This window comes from Bombyx mori, chromosome 11 (assembly GCF_030269925.1).
Source record: "Bombyx mori chromosome 11, ASM3026992v2".
Classification (NCBI taxonomy): domain Eukaryota; kingdom Metazoa; phylum Arthropoda; class Insecta; order Lepidoptera; family Bombycidae; genus Bombyx; species Bombyx mori.
In genome coordinates, this window is record NC_085117.1 from 719,152 (window position 1) to 740,602 (window position 21,451).

At 40.2% G+C, this 21,451-nt stretch overlaps 3 protein-coding genes across 5 annotated transcripts in view; 2 read left to right on the forward strand and 1 right to left on the reverse strand.

Moving 5' to 3' along the window:
- The window catches only part of LOC134199623 (uncharacterized), a 500,100-nt gene that overhangs the window by 70,056 nt on the left and 408,593 nt on the right, over positions 1 to 21,451 (forward strand). The gene's annotated exons all lie outside the window — the stretch shown is intronic.
- LOC101743099 (E3 ubiquitin-protein ligase Rnf220) lies at positions 1,179 to 14,171 on the forward strand. Of its 2 annotated transcripts, none has more exons than XM_004922121.5 (8): positions 1,179 to 1,822; positions 3,521 to 3,727; positions 3,828 to 3,965; positions 5,517 to 5,588; positions 10,161 to 10,280; positions 10,951 to 11,016; positions 11,711 to 11,785; positions 12,503 to 14,171. In XM_004922121.5, the coding sequence occupies exons 1-8, from the start codon at positions 1,457 to 1,459 to the stop codon at positions 12,593 to 12,595; spliced, it is 1,137 nt and encodes a 378-aa protein (XP_004922178.3). In that variant the 5' UTR covers positions 1,179 to 1,456; the 3' UTR covers positions 12,596 to 14,171. The 2 variants fall into 2 exon arrangements, with proteins under 2 accessions (XP_004922178.3, XP_012548764.2); XM_012693310.4 differs by having other exon boundaries at positions 1,197 to 1,822; positions 3,500 to 3,727.
- LOC101743484 (dynein axonemal light chain 1) lies at positions 15,008 to 21,333 on the reverse strand. Its single transcript, XM_004922124.5, has 5 exons — positions 21,065 to 21,333; positions 19,841 to 19,952; positions 19,107 to 19,253; positions 17,966 to 18,136; positions 15,008 to 15,967 (listed from the first exon to the last, which is right to left on the reverse strand). Exons 1-5 carry the CDS (start codon positions 21,214 to 21,216, stop codon positions 15,914 to 15,916), a joined length of 636 nt encoding a protein of 211 aa, XP_004922181.1. The 5' UTR covers positions 21,217 to 21,333; the 3' UTR covers positions 15,008 to 15,913.

Consider the following 21,451-nt stretch of genomic DNA (forward strand, 5'->3'; position numbering starts at 1 on the left):
TCTGTGAGATGTTTTAATACTAACGTGTGTATGAAATCTCTTGTAGTGAATTTTAATTTAAGAATACGTGAAGTTAAAATATCAATTCACAGAGGGCGCTACCTCATACTATAAAAGGTGATTTACAATTATTTACTAATGACAAATTTTACTATTAATATACTTAGACATTTAGGATAATTGTATTTTAATTTTTGAAGGTTTCACTTCTAACACGTATGAATTGCACACATGTTATATTTTTTTTCTTACCTACGCTGATAGCCTTAACAAGTAGGTGAGCTCACGGGGCTCAAACCAGGAGTCTTGCTAAAACTGGCCCTAGTAAAAGCAATGCTTCGCAGAATCTACCACCGGATTGGAAACGCGACCCACTGAGAAGATCTGGCGAGAAAGTCATCAATGGGCTGTGTCTGTGAGTTAATTTACTTGCCGAGCCCTTCGTCGCAAGCGACGCCGACGGGTTCGACGAGAACGATAACTGGTGACTGGTACTTGGAGCACCTAAAACCACCGTTATTGAATCGGGAGGATCCGAAATGACGTGTTTAGAGCAACCCGAAACCAGAATTATACTGTATGAATAAATTATAGTGAAACTAAACGCATATTCGATTTTTTTTATCTTAATCAAAACTCTTTTTACTATTTAAATTGATGTCTTAGCCACGAAACCTGTAAAGTATATAAGAAAAGTCGCAAAATAAGCGTATAATAATGATCAAAAACGTAAGATTAAACCGTAAAAGCGGTTTTAATTAATTTTACAATTCGTGAAAATTGAAGTAAATACTGATGTTATGTTATAATGTTAATAGCCGACAAGCAAAATCGATTTTAGAGTCGACAGTTCATAGTGTTCACCAAATGTATGTTGAGATTCAAGCGAATGACACAATTTTACACCTCATGAACTTTAAATTAGTTGGAATTGTTTGATGTAACATTGACTATTAATGGGAACTCTGTTGAACTTAATCGATTTTGTTTTCGATTCAAAGCTGTATGGAATATTTATTGGTTACATTTCTGTTTTATACGTATTCACTCTAATAATAATAATTAATCACTTTGATTATCATTGTGTATTACAGAATTTTTTTTATTTAATTTCAAAATGTTTTAGTTCGAAAAATATTTTTTTACGAAATCGATTCTTCCGATTTGTCCGGCTGTAAATCTTGATCACTTCACTAGAAATCTAAAACATCAAAAATTGGAATAAAAAAGTGTAAACGATCTCTACTCTGTACTGTAACTATTGTTTTGAAACAATTTATCGGCGTTTATTACGTAAATAAATAAATAAATTACAGCAAGATGAGTTCGTACATGACAATCGAACTCCCATTAACATCTTTAAAACGGTAGAAAACGTTAATCAATCACAAAAATCGCGATGTAATCAGATTTATAAAACACTCAAAACAAAACAAATTTTAAATTAATTTCTAATATGTTACCAGTTTTGATGTACAATAACATGGAGGGCTGTTCGAATAACGTGAATGAGCATAATACTAATTACGGGCAAATATACGACGAGAATGTAATATTAAATAGTGTTAGAAGTAGAAAAAAAGTTAGTGAATTACCGAATTGTCCGGTGTGTAGTTGTACCGTGCGTCAAGGTGAATTGGAACATCATTTAGATTTGGAATTAGCTAGGCTCAACAAACTCACCGGCAGTGCTTCGAAAAGGAAATTAAGTGTAAATAGTGTTAGTAACAATGTTAATGCAGCTGTTCCCGGATCCAGTACAAACGTTGAACTTGATGAAGGTATCGATGTCACAGGGTGTCCCGGCAGCGATGTTTACCAGGTGAATAATATTGTTGTTACTTGTGGTTTCATTTGCGCGCTCAAGGAAAAGGCTTAGTGCAGTTTATCGTGAGGGCGAGACGTCTTTTCCGTATTAAAGGTAGCCTGTGTCGTTCTTTTGACCTAATACTTTTAAAAAGGTACACGTCAATAAAAAAGGCAAACAAACAGAACAGACCTTCGCATTTGTAATATTAATTTGGATACTTAGAAGTATAGGTTTTACATCTTGTTACCTTGTAACTTATCAATAATAATATATCAATGTTTTTTCACCTTTGTCCTTTGAAATATATGCTGCCAATTTCTTTTGATACTGTAGTCTTGTTTGGTTCAGTGTTTGAAATAGCATTTATTTGAAAACAACAAACATGCAAGTAAAATTAACAAAAAGTTCTTGATATGTATAGTATGCTTAATATTTGAAGAGATTAGATACAATAATATTTTTTACTGGTGTAGAACCTCATGTGGATCCGAGCCGTTAGATACCACCACCCTGCCTATTTCTGCCGTGAAGCAATAATGCGTTTCGGCTTGAAGGCAGCCATTGTAACTGTACTGAGACCTTAGAACTTATATCTCAAGGTGGGTGGTGCATTTATGTTGTAGATGTCTATAGGCTCTAGTAACCAATTAACACCAGGTGGGCTGTGAGCTAGTCCTTCCATCAAAGCAATAAAATAAATAAAAAACATGACAATAAAAAAAAAAAAACTGAGTAGCAAGTGGAATAAGTTTGATAGATCGACAGCCCACAGTTTGTTGTCTAAAACTTTTGTACGATTATGCAAGTTTATTTCAATTACTTGATTATTAAGAGATGTTTCAAAGAAATGGCAATTCTGTGCACTTCATACAACTCTTTAGGATAGTTATTTATTTAAACTTGTATTGTACACATTATCTGCACACATCACTTGAACAAGTGCAAGATATCTTGAAAGAATTGTTCTGAAGCTCCTCATTCAAAAGGTTGCTAAATGTCAATAATAAACTGAAATAAATCATAAACACACACACTCCTACTTCAGTTGAATATTGTTCTGGAGGTAAACACAGACAATATCTGTTATATTTACAATCGGTTAGCTATACAGATATAAGAGTGTAGAGAGTACATTCGCAAAGATGTCAAGGTTTTTTTTGAACATAAATAATACATACAAAATTCAACAACAACTTCATAGCTCTCCTGGGGCTAAATGGTTACATGAAAATCATGCCAGTCACCACATACCTGGGGAAATGAGCTTAAGTGAATTAATAACACACTAAAATGATGGGAATTTACGGTGATGTCAGTGAACTTTTTAGAAGACAGAAAAGCCATGTCCAGCGGTCATGTTTCATTATAGTACTAAAAGGATTGGCTCATTTGTTTGTTGTCTATTTCGTGTATGTATTTTAAGAAGGCATTGAAAAGAATCCTACTGCCAGTCTATTTTCGTCCATTTCCATTTTTTTTGAATCACACCTGTCAAGTCTTTCCTTAGTTTATGTTCAGTCATCGTATATTCTGTCGTAGGTTACACGCCACGACAAGTACAATTGTCCATTTTGACCGATACCAAACTGATATCAAGTTAATATTCCATCATTATTGTATGTTAAAACCTAAAGAATAACAAACAACCTCATCCGTCTTGAAAAGCTTTCCCATTTATAACATTAGTAGGATTTCAATATTTATCTGCAGCGAGTACACGCGAACCGCCTCCGCCGTCTCCGGGCTCGTCGGAGAAGCACTCCTCCCCCACAAAATGGAGAGTGTCCTGTTTGCAATACAACCTTACCAACCTCCAAACTACAGAGGCACGCCTTGAGGTGCCTCAAGAGAACAGGAGCAGAGATGGATGAAGACATACCTGATACCAGCTCGGAGGAGGGCAGCATCGACGTAGAAGTGAGTATAATTAATTACATCTTGGTTGCATCTTGGCTGCTTCAAGCAATCGTGTGCTTTGACGGGTATGATTTAAATATAACTTGAAATATCTTCACAGAATGACGAACCTTCAGCCAGCGGGTTTGGTGCTGAATACCAGTGGTGCGGTGAGTGGAGGGTCAGAGCGACGGCTCTGCAGGATGCGGATTCAAGGGCAGCCACATGTGTCCGTAGGGCTTCCAATGATCAAGCGCTGGTAAGTATATACAAAAAAAAAAGTTTCTTATCAAGCTAGACTTTTTTGAATATGTTATAGCCCGGTAGTGAGACCATTAAGCAAATTCTTATTCCTTATGTCCTGTTATATGAAAGATGTAAAGCTAAGATGAAGTAATTTAGTTTATTTTGGTTTACTGGCATTCATTTATGTTCTTTCACAGACACTCCTGGTCCATTAACGGTGCTTTTAGGCACCACAAGCACCGGTCACCGTCCTCGTCGAACCCGTCGCTTGCGACGAAGGGCTCGACGAGCGAACTAACCCATAGACACAGCCCACTGAGTTTCTCGCCGGATCTTCTCAGTGGGTCGCGTTTCCGATCCGGTGGTAGATTCTGCGAAGCACGGCTCTTGCTAGGGTCAGTGTTAGCAACTCTCCGGTTGAGCCCCGTGAGCTCACCTACAAACGTTAGGGTGAAGCTGAAATAGCCTCTCAAGGCTATCGCCTAGGTAGGAAAAAAAAAAAAACATACACTAGACAATGAACAAACTACCGTTATCACACATATAGACCTGGAGATACGAATTAACAAAATAAAGGCAATTCACACAAGTTTTCTGCTTGCAAAGTCACCAAGAACTCCTCATATGTGGTTGATCGTTGTGTGAATGAACTGTGGTTAGATATTATTTGTGTATATATTTATATATAGATGAGGAAGAAGTAGACCTAGGAAGAAATGACCTAAGAATGACAAGAAAAGACCTAAGAATGAAGTCGTCGTGGCCTAAAAGATAAGACGTTCGGTGCATTCGTGTTGAAGCGCTGCACTGGTGTTCGAATCCCGCAGACGGGTACCAATTTTTCTAATGAAATACGTACTCAACAAATGTTCACGATTGACTTACACGGTGAAGGAACAACATCGTTTAATAAAAGTGAAACCCGCAAAATTATAATTTGCGTAATTACTGGTGGTAGGACCTCTTGTGAGTCCGCGCGGGTGGGTACCACCACTCTGCCTATTTCTGCTGTGAAGCAGTAATGCGTTTCGGTTTGAAGGGTGGGGCAGCCGTTGTAACTATACTGAGACCTTACAACTTATATATCAAGGTGGGTGGCGCATTTACGTTGTAGATGTCTATGGGCTCCAGTAACCACTTAACATCAGGTGGGCTGTGAGATCGTCCACCCATCTAAGCAATAAAAAAAAAAAAGAAATGGATGGATAGCGTGAAAGACGATATGTGTAAGAGGGGAGTGAGCGAACAAATGGTATATGATAGAGGAGTAGGGAAGGAGAAAACATGTTGTGCCGACCCCAGGTGACTGGGAGAAGGACAGCAGAAGAAAGAAGATGATGATGTTTATAATTATATTTTTTTATTGCTAGGTGGACGAGCTCACAGCCCACCTGGTGTTAAGTGGTTACTGGAGCCCATAAACATCTACAACGTAAATGCGCCACCCACCTTGAGATATAAGTTTTAAAATCTCAGTATAGTTAGAATAGAAATAGAAACTATGCTGAACAGATGAAAATTTTGGGTGTATGAACCATTTTTTTTTTCTAATTATTTTCTTCAGGTGGTGGATGGTGATGAAGACACAGAGCTGTATGGACCGCCGCAGTATTCTCCGTCTCGGATAGCACCCGATGTAAGTGTTCACTGACATATGCCTGCCTCATCAGTGGGTCATTTGGATTCTCTGGGGTCTATGAATAGTCTATGGTTATATAATTAATAGTTCCATAATGGTTACTGTAAGGAATTGTTCAAGATGATTCCCTCATCTCTATTTTTATTATATTAATACGTGAAGCTAAAACTTGTATCCCTTTTTACGAAAATTGCGCGAGTATGAAATTTCCCACACTTATAGAGCATAAATATGGAGAAGGAGTGCAGAATATTAATATTTTTTTTAAATTGTGTTTAAAAAATACATTAATTCAATAAAGAAAACATTACACACACTACATGCCATGTATTTGACGCACACACGCATGCATACTATTTATTTATTGTCAAACTTTTGTTCTTGACGTCTGTGGTCAAATTGAGAATAGATTAAATATTGTTTGTCTTTTTTAATATTTACCTAAAGTGTAGTCTTGGCGAAATCTGTAGTTATAGAAGTTTATTAGTTTTTGGCAATAGAATTATAATAGTGTACAAACTTATAATTTCAATTAATTACAGTCGAATTTCGACTACCGTGGGACTACTAGTTTTTATAATTACATCTCCCGCTGTCAGAATAGAGTTCTTCCATACTATCTGGAAACACAGGCAGCCAGATTTGTTACTTTGCCAGAGATCTATGTCAAATAATGATTGAGAAGAGTCACTCAATGAACAAAAAAAAAACTTCATAATTTACTGGTGGTAGGACCTCTTGTGAGTCTGCACGGGTAGGTACCACCGCCCTGCCTATTTTTGCCGTGAAGCAGTAATACTTAAAAGTAACGTGCTTAACGGTAACGGTAACTAAACATCAGATGGGCCAAAATTTTCCTATCACACCCAGTATATATATATATGTCGCATCCGGGTCAATAGTTCGGAATATCAACGATACACAAACGTCAAAGTGACAGAATGGCCGTGTCGTGGTTGACGACTTTTAGTAATATTAAGACGGTGGTTTTGATTATTATTTTAAATGATGAAATGTTGTTTTGATAAATATCACAAAATGAAGGGTAGACTCCGTAACGCCACAGTTATAAAATGGCGGTACGTGGACAGAGTCGTGGCATTCCGTGTCAGACAGTCATTCAGTCCGTATCGGACGGTCGGTCCGTCTCAGTCAGTGAGTCAGTCAGTCAGTCAGTCGGTATGTCGGTATGTGCAACGAAACTGTCGGTTTATCCTGTCATTGTGAAAGTTGTGTGTGTTGAGTTTCAATAATTATTATTCAAAAGGTTTTATTGACTTTTTATAAACTGAGTTCAACCAAATACGAGTGATAACGGAACCTACCGCTCAGCCATCCCTGGTGGCGCTGCCGCCGACATCAGAAGTGAGATCAGGACTCTACTCTCAATGGCGTGACGTGTTTGAACATATTCGAAGTACAGCGAAAAAAACATGATGCAGATCAGAAATCAGAATACCAGTAACGATATCTGAGATCACGGGTCGAAAATTCATCGGGAACAGACAGATGCCGATCCATGTGCTTGGTGCGCTATGGTTGATATGTACCTCGATGAACGTCTACTGGATGGTGCATAGCTCATTGTAGTCTTCAGTGGGGCCCTGAAAGGCGGTGGCTTATCACGTTGTCGCGGATTTGACAAGTAAGTGTCACATGGAGGCATTTGCGACTTATTTCTCGCTCGTTATGCAAAATTCTTGCTGCGACGCTTATCAATTTAAGCAATGGTAAGCCACAAAAGCGTGAATGCAGCATACGCAAGTTGTGTAATAACGTCTGCTACCTCGATGGAAGATCTGAGCCACGAAGAAATCGTCACATCTTACGTTCTGGCTCATGTTGCCCAGTTGACTCTCGCCTTATCACATGGCATTTACTAGCGGAAATACGACACGTAACAAGCTATTGCAAGAAATTAAGGCAAGTGCAAGTCTCAAGTGAAACTTCGATCGCAATAATGGATCTGTCATGACGAGTGAGTAGTTCCGACACGAATCGTTTTTAAGCCAATGACTACTGCTACAGTTACATGGCACTAGTGCAGTAAACCAGGACATGAGACTGTGAATTGTCGCTGAAACTTTAGAATCTACTAGATTCAATACCAATAACATTACACGTTCGATGACTTCGGGCTCCAGCAAGCAAGCAAACAAGAAAGCAAGCAAGTTTCCGTGGGGAAGAAAAATGGACACATCTGAAGTCATCGTGACCTGTAAGATAAGACGTCCGGTGCGTTCGTGTCTGGCGATGCGGCGGGGTTCGGGTCCCGCTGGCGGATGCCAGTTTTTCTGGTGAAGTGCGTGCTTGACAAGTGTTTGCGGTTGGCTTCCGCAGTGTGGGAGTAACATCGTGTAGGAGAGGTGGAACCCGCAAAATTGTAGTTTGCGTGGTGGCTGGTAAGATTTGCTGTGGTAAAAAGTTTGCGTGGTGGTAAAATGTCTTGTGAGTCTGCACAGGTAGCCGGAGGTGAGTCTTCCGCGGTCGCGGCCTAACCAGTCCGCGAGAACCGGGCAGATCGCCTCGACGGTACGGAGGCCGGCCGACGGGTCCGCCAAACGACGAGACCACGCCTCCAGCACGGACTGCCGAGATTGGAGCCCCCGCGCTCCAGCTACACTTGCGCTAGGGCGCGCCACCTCGTAGGAGACTGTGAGGTATCCTTGAATGACTCTGAATGCGATCGCGCGCTGCCGGCGTCGCAGCGCGGCGACTTTCTCGTGGGTAAGGACGTGGCACCAGACGGGTGCTCCGTATAGTGCCATCGACCGCACGGGTACCGTCACCCTGCCTATTTCTGCCGTGAAGCAGTGGTGTATTTCGGTTTGAATGGTGGGGCAGCGGTTGTAGCTATGCTGAGACCTTGGAACTTGTATCTCGGGATGGATGACGCGTTTGCGTTGTGGATGTCTGTGGGGTCCAATAACTACATGGCACCGGGTGGGTTGTGAGCTCGTGCATAGTCCACCCATCTAAGCAAAAACATTGCTACGAGTTGCCGCCGAGGCAAATTGATGGCGCGATGTCATCTACGGCCGCGAGCAACGCAGCAGCAGAGCGACGCTGTGACGTGCCAGTAGCTGCGTAACATCGGGTATTTTGGTAAATGAGAAAAATCTGGTGAGTCGTTTTTATTTTTATTTGGAATCTGGTGCCGAATGTTCTCTTGTCGAGAAATCTATATGCGATGGTTCTCATAAAGAGACTGTCGATTAGAGTCACAGGGATGACTGTCGATTAGGGTCACAGGGATGACTGTCGATTAGGGTCACAGGGATGACTGTCGATTAGGGTCACAGGGATGACTGTCGATTAGGGTCACAGGGATGACTGTCGATTAGGGGCACAGGGATGACTGTCGATTAGGGTCACAGGGATGACTGTCGATTAGGGTCACAGGGATGACTGTCGATTAGGGTCACAGGGATGACTATCATTGAACACTTGTAGTCACAGGGATGACTATCATTGAACACTTGTAGTCACAGGGATGACTATCATTGAACACTTGTAGTCACAGGGATGACTATCATTGAACACTTGTAGTCACAGGGATGACTATCATTGAACACTTGTAGTCACAGGGATGACTATCATTGAACACTTGTAGTCACAGGGATGACTATCATTGAACACTTGTAGTCACAGGGATGACTATCATTGAACACTTGTAGTCACAGGGATGACTATCATTGAACACTTGTAGTCACAGGGATGACTATCATTGAACACTTGTAGTCACAGGGATGACTATCATTGAACACTTGTAGTCACAGGGATGACTATCATTGAACACTTGTAGTCACAGGGATGACTATCATTGAACACTTGTAGTCACAGGGATGACTATCATTGAACACTTGTAGTCACAGGGATGACTTGCAGCAGTAGTAAATCACTTATTTTCGTTTGTGTAATCTTTCAATGTCGTTATAGAATTTGTGATGACACAAGACTTTTATTTTAGTAGAGTGGTCAGATATGGCCGAGCGTGAATGATACTGTGCGGTATTGGCTTTTGTTTCAGATTAACACACGAGGACGTGTGTAACACAGGATGGCCGTGTCGCATCCGGGTCAATAGTTCGGAATATCAACGATACACAAACGTCAAAGTGACAGAATGGCCGTGTCGTGGTTGACGACTTTTAGTAATATTAAGACGGTGGTTTTGATTATTATTTTAAATGATGAAATGTTGTTTTGATAAATATCACAAAATGAAGGGTAGACTCCGTAACGCCACAGTTATAAAATGGCGGTACGTGGACAGAGTCGTGGCATTCCGTGTCAGACAGTCATTCAGTCCGTATCGGACGGTCGGTCCGTCTCAGTCAGTGAGTCAGTCAGTCAGTCAGTCGGTATGTCGGTATGTGCAACGAAACTGTCGGTTTATCCTGTCATTGTGAAAGTTGTGTGTGTTGAGTTTCAATAATTATTATTCAAAAGGTTTTATTGACTTTTTATAAACTGAGTTCAACCAAATACGAGTGATAACGGAACCTACCGCTCAGCCATCCCTGGTGGCGCTGCCGCCGACATATATATATTTTTATATGTTATCAGGATGAACATCAAACGAACGAAGATCAGACTGATATGCAAACAACCAATGAAACTGAGACTGAAGATAGAATTGAAGAGCCAACTCCCAAATGCAACGGCTTAGTGGAAGCCAGCGCTGAGGTGGGTAATATTGTTAATACGCTTTTATTAGCTTCCGACGTATGTACGTTAGTATGTATGTAACGGAATATTTGAACATGATTTTGACCCCCTACAAAACGTCGGATTAACTCGAAAATTGGCATACTTATTAAGGACCGATGACAATTGAATATAAAAAAAATTATTTAAAAATTGAAATTCAGCTAAAATGAAAAACAAATAATAATTTAAAAAACAAAAAATACGCTTTTATAGAAAATCCAACTAAAAAATAAATTATAATAAATTTAAATTAAAAATAGTGTAAGGAAAAATAATTTTATTGTAAAAAAAGCGTGGGGAGACGCTCTGTCTATTCTCTCACTCTCGCTCGTCGTAAATTGTATCTTTTCTCTCTAGCCGTAACGAATCTATTTTGCGAGTTAAATTTTACTCTCAATGTGCTAAAGAAGTTTCACTTAAAAAAAAATTTTTGATTGGGAGAGTGGAAGGTATAAGACCGAACTCCGAACCTCTGAAGAGTTATTAGTACCCTACCTCAGGGTACCTTGTAGACCTGGCAGGTAGCTATTGGCTATTCATTAATCAAAGTCTCTATTGTACAACCTCTGATGCACCTTACAAACGTTAATGTCTGCTTTGCAGTTTGTACTCCGATACATAATGTTATTATAACTTGTATTTTCAGACAAGGATCCAGGCTTTAAAGGCGAAAATAAAGGATATGGAGAAGAAACAGAACGGTGCCGCAGAGGTATGTATTATTACACAATAAAAAATTGGCTATTCCACCAATAACTATTTAAAATATAGCTTAATTTGTGGTGGTGACTGTTACACAACGCCAGATATTTGACAGATGCCTGTATCTCGCTTATGACATTTTCAAGTTAAGCTTGCATATACCAAACAGGTTTTTTTTTCTTTTTTTATTGCTTCGATGGTTGGACGAGCTCACAGCCCACCTGGTGTTAAGTGGTTACTGGAGCCCATAGACATCTACAACGTAAATGCCCCACCCACCTTGAGATATAAGTTATAAGGTCTCAGTATAGTTAGTTACAACGGCTGCCCCACCCCCTTTTATTACACGATGTTATTCCTTCACCGTGAAAGTCAATCGTGAACATTTGTTGAGTACGTATTTCATTAGAAAAATTGGTGCTACAAAATACCCCGTAAAAAAAATATAATTATATAATTATCAAAGTTTATTGAATTAGAAGATTATTGAACAGAAAGCCCTACATACCTATTTTACCTAATAATAGTCTACCTTAATAGTTTTTCTATTTTTCATTCATAAATGTTTGCTATCTCAATACAAGGATGTCATTATACTCGAGCCCTGCTGGCTTCAAGGATGTGGTAGAAGATCTTCCCTTTGTCGTTATCCCCAAAACTTAGCACAATGGTGTTTTTGAGACTGTAATTGATTTTTGTTTCAGTCAAAGTGTCTTATATGTCTCGGGTCATACGTGTCTCCGGCCGTCTCAATACAGTGCTGGCATGTCTACTGTGAGGTCAGTACATTATACTCAAACTTGAGCGATGAGTCATGTAGTAGACGCGTCCCAGTGTGACCGGCTTGTGGTACCTAATAGTTAAAGTTCACGGAAACATTAACCGTTCGGATTAGATGTGAGATTTTAATTGTAATGCAAAGTAGGCAGCGGCTTGGCTCTGCCCCTGGCATTGCTGAAGTCCACGGGCCACGGTAACCACTCACCATCAGGTGGGCTATATGCTCGTCTGCCTACAAGGAAAACAAAAAAAATGCATGTGTTCACGCATTAACACCTTCTTCGTGAGGTGGGGAGGGGGGGGGGGGGTTGGTACCGGCGGAACTGTGCTAGCTCCTCGTCGAGTAAAAAATACAACTACCTTCATTTCTCAACGGGACTCAACAGCTATAACACGCGCAATATATATGATGAAACGAGCGGTGACGTCAGCGACTGATGACGTCAGCGATTTTCCAATGAATTTCATTTATTGAATTTAAAGCATAGATAATACACATAAATTAGTTATATATAATCAACTCGAGTTGAGTAACTAAAATGTTTACGGGCGTCGGCCACTAGATGGCTTTCCCTCGATTAGTTTCTCATTGCTCCTGTAGATGGCAGTAACATATTACCTATCCTATATATTATTATTAGTAGACAATTTAATTAAAGCTAATAAAATGCCACAATGTATCCTGCAACCAGAAAATATCGTTGTTTGAATTTCAGGTCTGCTGGCTGGAGTCGTTGAAAGCCAAGAAGATATGTCCGCAGTGCAACGCCATCACCACCGCTCAGCATCTGAGAAGGATATACATGTGAACTGAACTGTGACGGATGACCTGGGAATGTTTAGAAGAGACAGAAGGCTTTCTTCGAAGGGCTCTTCAGGTCTACTGTGTCCGTGACTGATCTGGCGAGACAGTGGTGCTGTATTTGACGCCCCTGACTGCAGAGCTGAGGGTCGTGGTTTTGATTCCCACATCGGGCAAACACTTCAATGATGAACAACTTTGTTTTTATTGCTGGTCTGGGTGTTCCTAATGTATCTATACCTAGTTTGAGATCAGATGACTGAATGATTTGTAGTCTCCTTCGGTTATAAGTCCATACAGACCGGTGTATTGTGTGTCTTTGATGAATAATGTTCAGTGCAGTGCCCCGAGCCTTTGAGGTCGGCATGTCGGGCAAGAGTTAGCAGCGAATGGCACGAATGAACTCCGGCTTAAATTGCTCCGGCTTAAAACAAATGATTCTCGTATATTAGAAGTCATGGCCTAAAGGATAAGACGTCCGGTGCATTCGTATGTAGCGATGCACCGGTGTTCGAATCCCGCAGGCGGGTACCAATTTTTCTAGTGAAATACACGTACTTTTTTTTAGATGAGTGGACGAACTCACAGCCTACCTGGTGCAAAGTGGTTACCAGATCCCATAGACATCTACAACGTAAATATGCCACCCACCTTGAGATATAAGTTCTAAGGTCAAGACAAAATAAAACAAATCATACAACTTGACTCATCGCGTTCCCGCCAAAAAGTCCCCGTGTAGTTGCAGTATAGATAACCTAGATACCGACTGCCGCGCCATCTGCCGGGCTGATTTGTGAATCTAAACCGTCCAGGGCACCACAGAAACGCATACAAAAAAAAAAATTCAAATCAATCCAGCCGTTTATGAGGAGTTCAGTGACTTTTTTTTTATTGCTTAGATTGGTGGACGTGCTCACAGCCAACCTGGTGTTAAGTGGTTACTGGAGCCCATAGACATCCACAGCGTAAATGCGCCACCCACCTTGAGATATAAGTTCTTAGGTCTCAAGTATAGTTACAACAGTTGCCCCACCCTTCAAACCGAAACGCATTACTGCTTCACGGCAGAATTAGGCAGGGTGGTGGTACCTACCCGCACGGACTCCCAAGAGGGTCCTACCACCAGGAAACCATACCATACACACGTACAGTAAAATTATATAATTATATATATAAAGATGGTTAATAAGCATCCATTTTTATTATTACGCATGTAAACTTCGAGAGACAGTAAACTAACAATCTTCTGGTTGAGTAGAAAATTCCTGTAAATCATGGAGATTATTTCATTTCATTATTACATTTCATGTTTTCTTGATGAAACACTAAATGAAGATTTGGCTCAAAGGACTTGATCCAGTAAATAATTTAAAAAAAAGTCGTTTAACCATAGATTTTGTTCAATGCAAATGTTTTTTTTTTTTTTCGAATCATGTGAAAGACTTGTTATGATAAATGATTAGATTTAAATAAAAAACTAAAGAATTGTAAAAGGAATGCCTTCTGTAAAGATTGTACAATAAATAATATTACGTTTTAGTATGAAGTTAGTGTTAAGTGTAAATAAAGATATTTTTTTTGTATTTTTTTGGTATTGTTTTGAATTTGAAATATATTTCCTGGTCATCCCTGTGAATTTGCTCGGTGAATTTTCCTGTTATGAATTCCTTGACTACTGATGTATAAGGTAAGGTGTATTGAGAAGCCGTGCGTTGGCCAGGATATCCTAACCTGACTGAGGAGATGACACGAGCTCCAAGGATCGCTTAACATCAAGTCGACGGTGAGCTCCTACCGATCTAATAGTATGTTGAAAGCCTGCACGGTTATATCCATGTCTGCTGCGAACGCTCTTGTATAAAGCTCTCGGCAATATAACGCGAAATGATTTTCAAAATTAACCTATACCCGATCCTGTAGACCGAATGGTAAACAGTCGACATCGCCCTAAACACGTCATTACGGATCCTCCCGATCCATTAACAGTGCTTTTAGGTACCACAAGCACCGGTCATCGTCCTCCGGCCGGTCGCAAGCGACGGGTTCGACGAGCTTATTAACCCATAGACTCAGCCCACTGAGTTTCTCGCCAGATCTTCTCAGTGGGTCACGTTTCCGATCCGGTGGTAGATTCTGCGAAGCACGGCTCTTGCTAGGGCCAGTGTTAGCAACGTCGTCAGGTTTGAGCCCCGTGAGCTCACCTACTAGTTAAGGTTACGCTGAAATAGCCTCTCAAGGCTCTCAGCTTAGGTAGGAAAAAAAAGCCGATTGTGCCTCTCTATCGCTCGTTCCGCGCTCTAGCTCGCACGCTCGGGCTCGGGCGGGACGTGCCAATCTCTCGTGCGTGTAACCAGCATTCATCCATGTATAAGACGCTAACACGCCAAAAAAACGAATCACAATAAAAATTACATTTACAGCAGCTCCAAATCGTTTTTATTATTTTCATTTTATCATAAACTATCTATGTATCACTAAATCTATTATGTTGCCTTCAGATAAACAACAAAAAGCCTAGTTTTTGCCTATAGTAATTTGGGGAGCTTAACGACAAAGGGAAGATCTTCCACCGAGCGGATGATATTGTTCGGTAGACCGACGGTCCGAATGTTGTTGTTCGGAACTTGTATATATGCGCTTTATCTTGAAAATGTCGTAAGCGAGATTCAGGCATCTGTCAAATATCTTGTGTTCTGTGATGGCTACCGCCACACCACTCCCCTCCGAGACCGGAGGTCGTGTCATTTAGTTATCGTTGTCCGTGCTGAGATTAGCTTGCAAGTGCCAGTGCTGCTCGAAGTTTGCGGTGAGTCGAAACTGAGCTTGAAATGCTGCGTGATTGTCGCCAGTGCTGCTCGAAGTCTGCAGTGAGTCGAGACTGAGCTTGAATGCTGCGCGATGAGGCAGTGTAGGTGCGTGCCGTAGGACCAGGAAGCGCGGTGAGTCGGCTGCGATGCTGGCTTGCTGTGGGACGACTGTCAATGACGTGCTTTTATCTGCGAGAATGCGGGGATTGTGGTAGCCGAAGTTCTTGATGCGCTGATGATGAATCAGAAGGTTGTGATTGTTCCGTCGCAGGTCACCAGTTTGGAGGTTTATATGACGACGAAAGGAAAATCTTCCACCGAGCGGATGACATTGCTCGGTAGACCGACGGTCCAAATGTTGTTGTTCGGAACTTGTATATATGCGCTTTATCTTGAAAATGTCGTAAGCGAGATTCAGGCATCAGTCAATTATCTTGCGTTGTATGATGGCTACCCGCCACAGTAACTTATTTAAATACCGTTTTCATCGACGCACGTGCTCGTAATAACAATTTCCATTAATCGTTTGGCTCTACACTGACCAAGGTCTCAACAGCGTCTCCACTGTCAGGCTGGAAGCAAATTGAACATATTTAATATAGGTACATACGTCTTCATTTTTGTTCATAAATAGTGTCTCGGGAATAATGATAATTTATTTATTTTTCTCTGAAAGGTTATAGTACAAATACAAATAGAGATTAACCTTATAATTTATTTTGTTAACCTTTGAAAGAGCTGAAGTCCGTACTAAGTTCAAAGACCTGTATTACTGATATCTAGGCTCATAATAATAACAACATAGTAAATGACCCCCCCACTGAAACATGAGTTCCTAATCTTAGTTTTTACAGAACAACGGCTATCCCGCACTTCAACGCGAAACGCATTGCTGTTTCGCGTCATGATTAAGCAGACTGCTGGGGTTGGTATACCCGAGTTCGGAAGACGCCCGTCCCACCAGTAATAACGCAAATTATATTTTTTGGGTTTGATTTTCATCACACGATGTTATTCCTTCACAAACATTAAATGAATCTGTCAGATGAAGACATTTTGGCGCGAATTAAAGAAGCTAAATTATTTGAATTGTTTTATTTTGTTCGTTTACTGTTCTATAAAGTTGGAACGACTTATGTGTAATAGACTTATTAAAACTGCTTAGTTTGAAAGGACAAGTGTTCGGGAATTACAGTGAAGCTGGAATTAAAATAATAGAAAATTGGGATATAATTCAGAGCGTTTTAACGTGTAGCACAGTGATAGGTTTTCGCGGTAAAAAAATTAAAGGTCTATGAAAAAACCACAGAATATATTCAGGCGCCTGAACAATTACAATATTGGTAGTTTTCCAATGACAGCACAAGAGCGCATTATGCGGCATAATGCTCAACGTTGAATGTTCCAACTACAGCAACGCTTCGCACAATCGAGCACTCTCAAAAGTACTGCTCTCGCGTGATACTCGCAATCGATACCGACTCAGTGACAGAAAATTGACAAGTGTTTTTCTTTAAGTTGGCATTGATCGAAATTTTGTTTATATTATCGTTAGTAATATTATTTAATGTTGGAAAAAATTGTAAGGCTTTCGTTTCGTCGTAGTTTGTTAGAAATAATCAATGTTAATTAAAACTGTGCTAACTTAGCGCACTCTGCTGATGCATTTGAAAACTAATTCACGTTCCAATTAAGCTTCAGCATAATTCGGCATTGTGCGTCACTGAGTCGCATTATGCTCTGTAATTGGAAAACTACCACTGTTTAATTTTTTTCTATTTTTAATTATGGTAATTGGCATATTCTGTTACATGATAAAACGAAGCGAAATGAAATGAAGACGATTAATTATCGATTGGGATGACAGTAAATGACACGAGATGAAATTGAATGAAATAAAGACTAAGAAAAATGGTGGTTATTTACTGAGAGTTCAATGTATTTTTTGGAAGAACCCGAGAAAACACGTTCTGCGATTTCATTTTCCCACACGTGCACTTTCAGATATGTTTTTTTCTTTCTATCTAATCGTTGCTAGCTTAGGGGGCTATTTCAAACACGCACGGCTAAGTAGGTGAGCTTACGGGGTTCAGCCTGAGAGAACTTTCTCACACTAGCTCTGGGTTAAGAAAACTGCTTTCCCTGAATCTACTGCTGGATCGTAATCGCGACCCATTGAGAAGATCAGGCGTAACCGTGCGAGTAGGTGAGTCCACGGGGCTCAAACCTGACGATGTTGCTAATACGAACCCTAGCAAGAGCCGTGCTTTGCAGAATTTACCACCGGATCGGAAACGCGACCCACTGAGAAAATCCCCGAGAAACTCAGGGGGCTGTGTCTGTTAGTTTACTCGCCGAGCTCTTCGTCAAGCGACGGGTTCGATGAGAACGATGACCGGAAGATCAGGCGAGAAATTCAGTGGGTTAAACTGATTCTGAATAATTATTAATTGACTACTGCTATTGCACGTTTAAGTCCGAAGAAACACTAACAAATCAAACAATTCACACAATTCGCTCCTCAGGTTCCGGCCCAAAAGTTTGTAGGGAAATTTGTAGATTTTTTTTACCTGCATATTAGCGACTGTTAGAGGCGGGTCGTCCTCCCTTAGAACTGTTTCACCGTCCAGTTTTTTCAAGTTAGGTAAACGTCGGGCGGCTTCAGACCTCCACGTGTCTAGTTCACACGCGTCGTATAGAGGATTGCCGACAAACAGCAGGTCATCTAGATTCGGTAAGTCCTGTCAGAGTTACATTTTAATCAACAACAAAATCAAATAGAATGTCGTTAAGGATTAACTGAAGTAGAAACTAAACGAACAATTTTTGCAGTGATAACTTTTTACGGGAAGGTAGGCCGCTTCGTTACGTAAAGCGTTACGGCGCCAGTCTGTCTGGCGTCTCTTTCTCTCACGCACACGGCAGCGGTACTGAGAAAGCATGTAAATCTCAACTATACCTTTTCTATTTATGTTATAATTTTCATTACATTATTATATTAAATATACATAAAATTGAAGTAATAACAGCTTTTCTCAAAGTAAACAATTTCAATAATAAATATTTCAACTTAGATTAGTTTAAGTTATCATTTCTGTCGGGCCTCCTGAAACGCATTACTGCTTCGCGGCAGAAATAAGCAGGGCGGTGGTACCTACCCGTGCGGACTCACAAGACGTCCTACCACCAGTAATTGCATTTATACAAGTTCTGAGCAACAACATTTGTGTAGTCAATCTACCGCGCAATATCACACGCTCTTAGGAAGATCTGTCCTTTGTCGTTTTTCCCAAGCGCGTGATGGCAACACAACCCGTAATCATTATCTCAGACTATCGTCTTCACAACGTTTATTCTTCGTCTCTTGTTACACATCATTACGGATCCTTCCGATACATTAACGGTGCTTTTAGATACCTCAAGCATCGGTCACCGTCCTCGCCGAACCCGTCGCTTGCGACGAAGGGCTCGACGGGAAAATTAACCCATAGACACAGCCCACTGAGTTTCTCGGCGGATCTTCCCAGCGGGTCACGTTTCCGATCCGGTGGTAGATTCTGCAAAGCACTGCTCTTGCTATGGCCAGTGTTAGCAACACTCCCAGTTTGAGCCCCATAAGCTCACCTACTAGTTAAGGCTACGCTGACGCAGTCTCTCAAGCCCATCAGCTTAGGTAGAAAAAAAAAGTCTCTCGCCACCGCGAACACAGACCTGTAGCTTATTGAATTCACTCCACTCTTTTACCAAATTGTTGCTCATATATAACACTCTCAGGTTCCTCAAAACGTGAACGCCCTTTAGTTTCTCTATTAGATTGTAAGAGACCCATAACTCTTCTAAGGTGTCTCCCAGTGATTCCTGGAAGATTGTGTAATAAATAAACTAAAAGCACACAATGACGTAATTGTTAATTTTTAATTGGCATTTTAGGCAAACGAGCCTATGATTAAATTTGTGGTCGGTCCCCTTAGCTAATCGTCGTCAGCAATGCCAGGGGTAAAGCCAAGTCGCTGTATACCGTTATCTAAAGAAGGACATGTCATATTATTATGGAGGGGAGTAAATTCTAGAGCCGGATGGTACGTGATTGAGAGAACCCTGGAAAGGCATTGTCGATGAATGCAGCGATTCTAGGTAGTACGGACTCTTCTCTAGTGGAAGGCGGGACGATGGTAAAAACGAGACGACGTAATCATCTTGAACATTCAATCGGAACGCACGCCGTGGTACGTAGGACCCAAACGATTGGTGAGAAAGGGATTAGGGGCGATGCCAACGAACCCCTTTCGATACAATATGCTCAGGCCTGAACCTGCACCTGCCCAAGAATGAGAAACTTTTCTATGTCTTGGAGATCGTATGATATGTCCGAAAAAGCTCAGTGTTCGATCTTGGCCATACTAAGTAAAGACTAAGAATTATCATACAAAACCCCTAATGCTTACCATACCGGCGAAAGATTTGATATAATTTCGTCCAAGTGAAAGAATTCGGAGCTTTTTTAAGCTATTCAATCCCGTTACCTTTTCTATCATGTTCGTGGATAAGCTAAGTTTTCTGTCGAAAAAAAAATTTTTTTTTTAAACTCCTTGCTTACGTATGGAATCATCGGAACTACTTGGGAACTTTTTGGCAGGACGAAGCTGTATGTATTTAATTTAATTTAAAAGTGTATGTATTATGGGTGGCTAATTAACTGTTTAGCATTTTTGAGAATGCACAAATGTGTGGAAATTAAACAAATCGCTGGATTTCAACTTCTCGGGCTCTTGCAAATTGGCCACTGAAAAAATCACATTATATAACTCAAATTTTACTGAGCCTTTATTTCATCGCATCTTGTTTCGTTTCATTTAGTTTCGTCCCAACTCTTTAAAGTCTTAAATTAAGCAACTTAATCACATTTCTCTTCATTTCATTTATCATTTAAAAGTATAACAGAAGAAATAAGATTTGGTTCAAAGATCTCGTTACCAGGCCATAATATCTTAATTGTTTTTTTTTTTTTTGCAAAATATTCGTTTTTTGGATTTATTTGCGTTACCATTTTATCTTCTTAGCTTGTGATGTGTACTGTGTGCCTAATAAATAAAATAAATAAATCTATGAATTTTGAAAAAAAATATTCAACGATAAGTTTATGTAAAATTCCAATATTGGGGTGGATCGGTGCCCAGGAGCGCCATTAAGTTTAAATCCAGTCCTTAAAGTCTCTAAAGTAACAAAAAAAGTCAAACCAGAAATAATAATTGAAGTAGAAATTTCTAGATACTTTGTGCAGGTATGTAACACAGATGTCTTATAACAAACTAAATCTTGTGAAGAGACGTAGGCAAAGCGATCAAGTGGCCAATGCTATTAAGCACTTTTTTGTAAAAATAAATTTCACAATCCCGAAAAATGATTTCAATTTTTTTTTTGTAATTAAGCCGCAGGCTCCCAGATTCCGTCGGAATAAGATGTCTCAAGGTACCAGGTCCAAGATTCTGCTGTAGGCCCTAGAAAAGCTGGTTGGATGTGGTAAAGGCGGATATAGAGAAGAATAACCTCACCCAGAAGGATGCCGAACACCGGGAAATATGCAGGAGCTTAAAGTAGGAAAGCGAGCCTTGGCACTAGACCGGGAAAACGCTGGGAAAAAGAAAAGCACTTTATTTTAATAAACTTACTCGCAATTAACTAAAGAAGCTAACGAATTATCCATTTTTTCAATTGGCGGCCATTGAAATATTAAATTCACTTCTGTGGCTGTTGCGGCGTGTAGGCCAGTTTTTTCTTCCCATTTTTTTATTGCTTCTTTAATTGTCGTAGCTTTCGCCATAGTTTTAACTATAAAAATGTATAAAAATGTAATTAAATGAGTCAGAGAACGCTATTAGGCTGATCGATTTAATTTCGCATTTCATCGCCATGGCTATTACAATATCGATCTAATCAAATATACTGAAAAAAGTATTTGCATTTGTAAAAAGTTACTGATTAAATGAAAATTAAATCACAAAATGTTAACTTTGTCTTTTTTAAACATAAGAAGTGTTCATTGCTATTGAAATTTA

Coding starts and splice junctions, on each gene's coding strand:
- LOC101743099 (XM_012693310.4), top strand. CDS start 1,457: ATGTTACCAGTTTTGATGTACAATAACATGGAGGGCTGTTCGAATAAC. Junction 1,823..3,499: donor CCGGCAGCGATGTTTACCAG/GTGAATAATATT, acceptor TAACATTAGTAG/GATTTCAATATTTATCTGCA. Junction 3,728..3,827: donor AGGGCAGCATCGACGTAGAA/GTGAGTATAATT, acceptor ATATCTTCACAG/AATGACGAACCTTCAGCCAG.
- LOC101743484 (XM_004922124.5), bottom strand. CDS start 21,216: ATGGCGAAAGCTACGACAATTAAAGAAGCAATAAAAAAATGGGAAGAA. Junction 19,953..21,064: donor GCTTCTTTAGTTAATTGCGA/GTAAGTTTATTA, acceptor TTTTTTCGACAG/AAAACTTAGCTTATCCACGA. Junction 18,137..19,106: donor GTGAATTCAATAAGCTACAG/GTCTGTGTTCGC, acceptor TAACTCTGACAG/GACTTACCGAATCTAGATGA.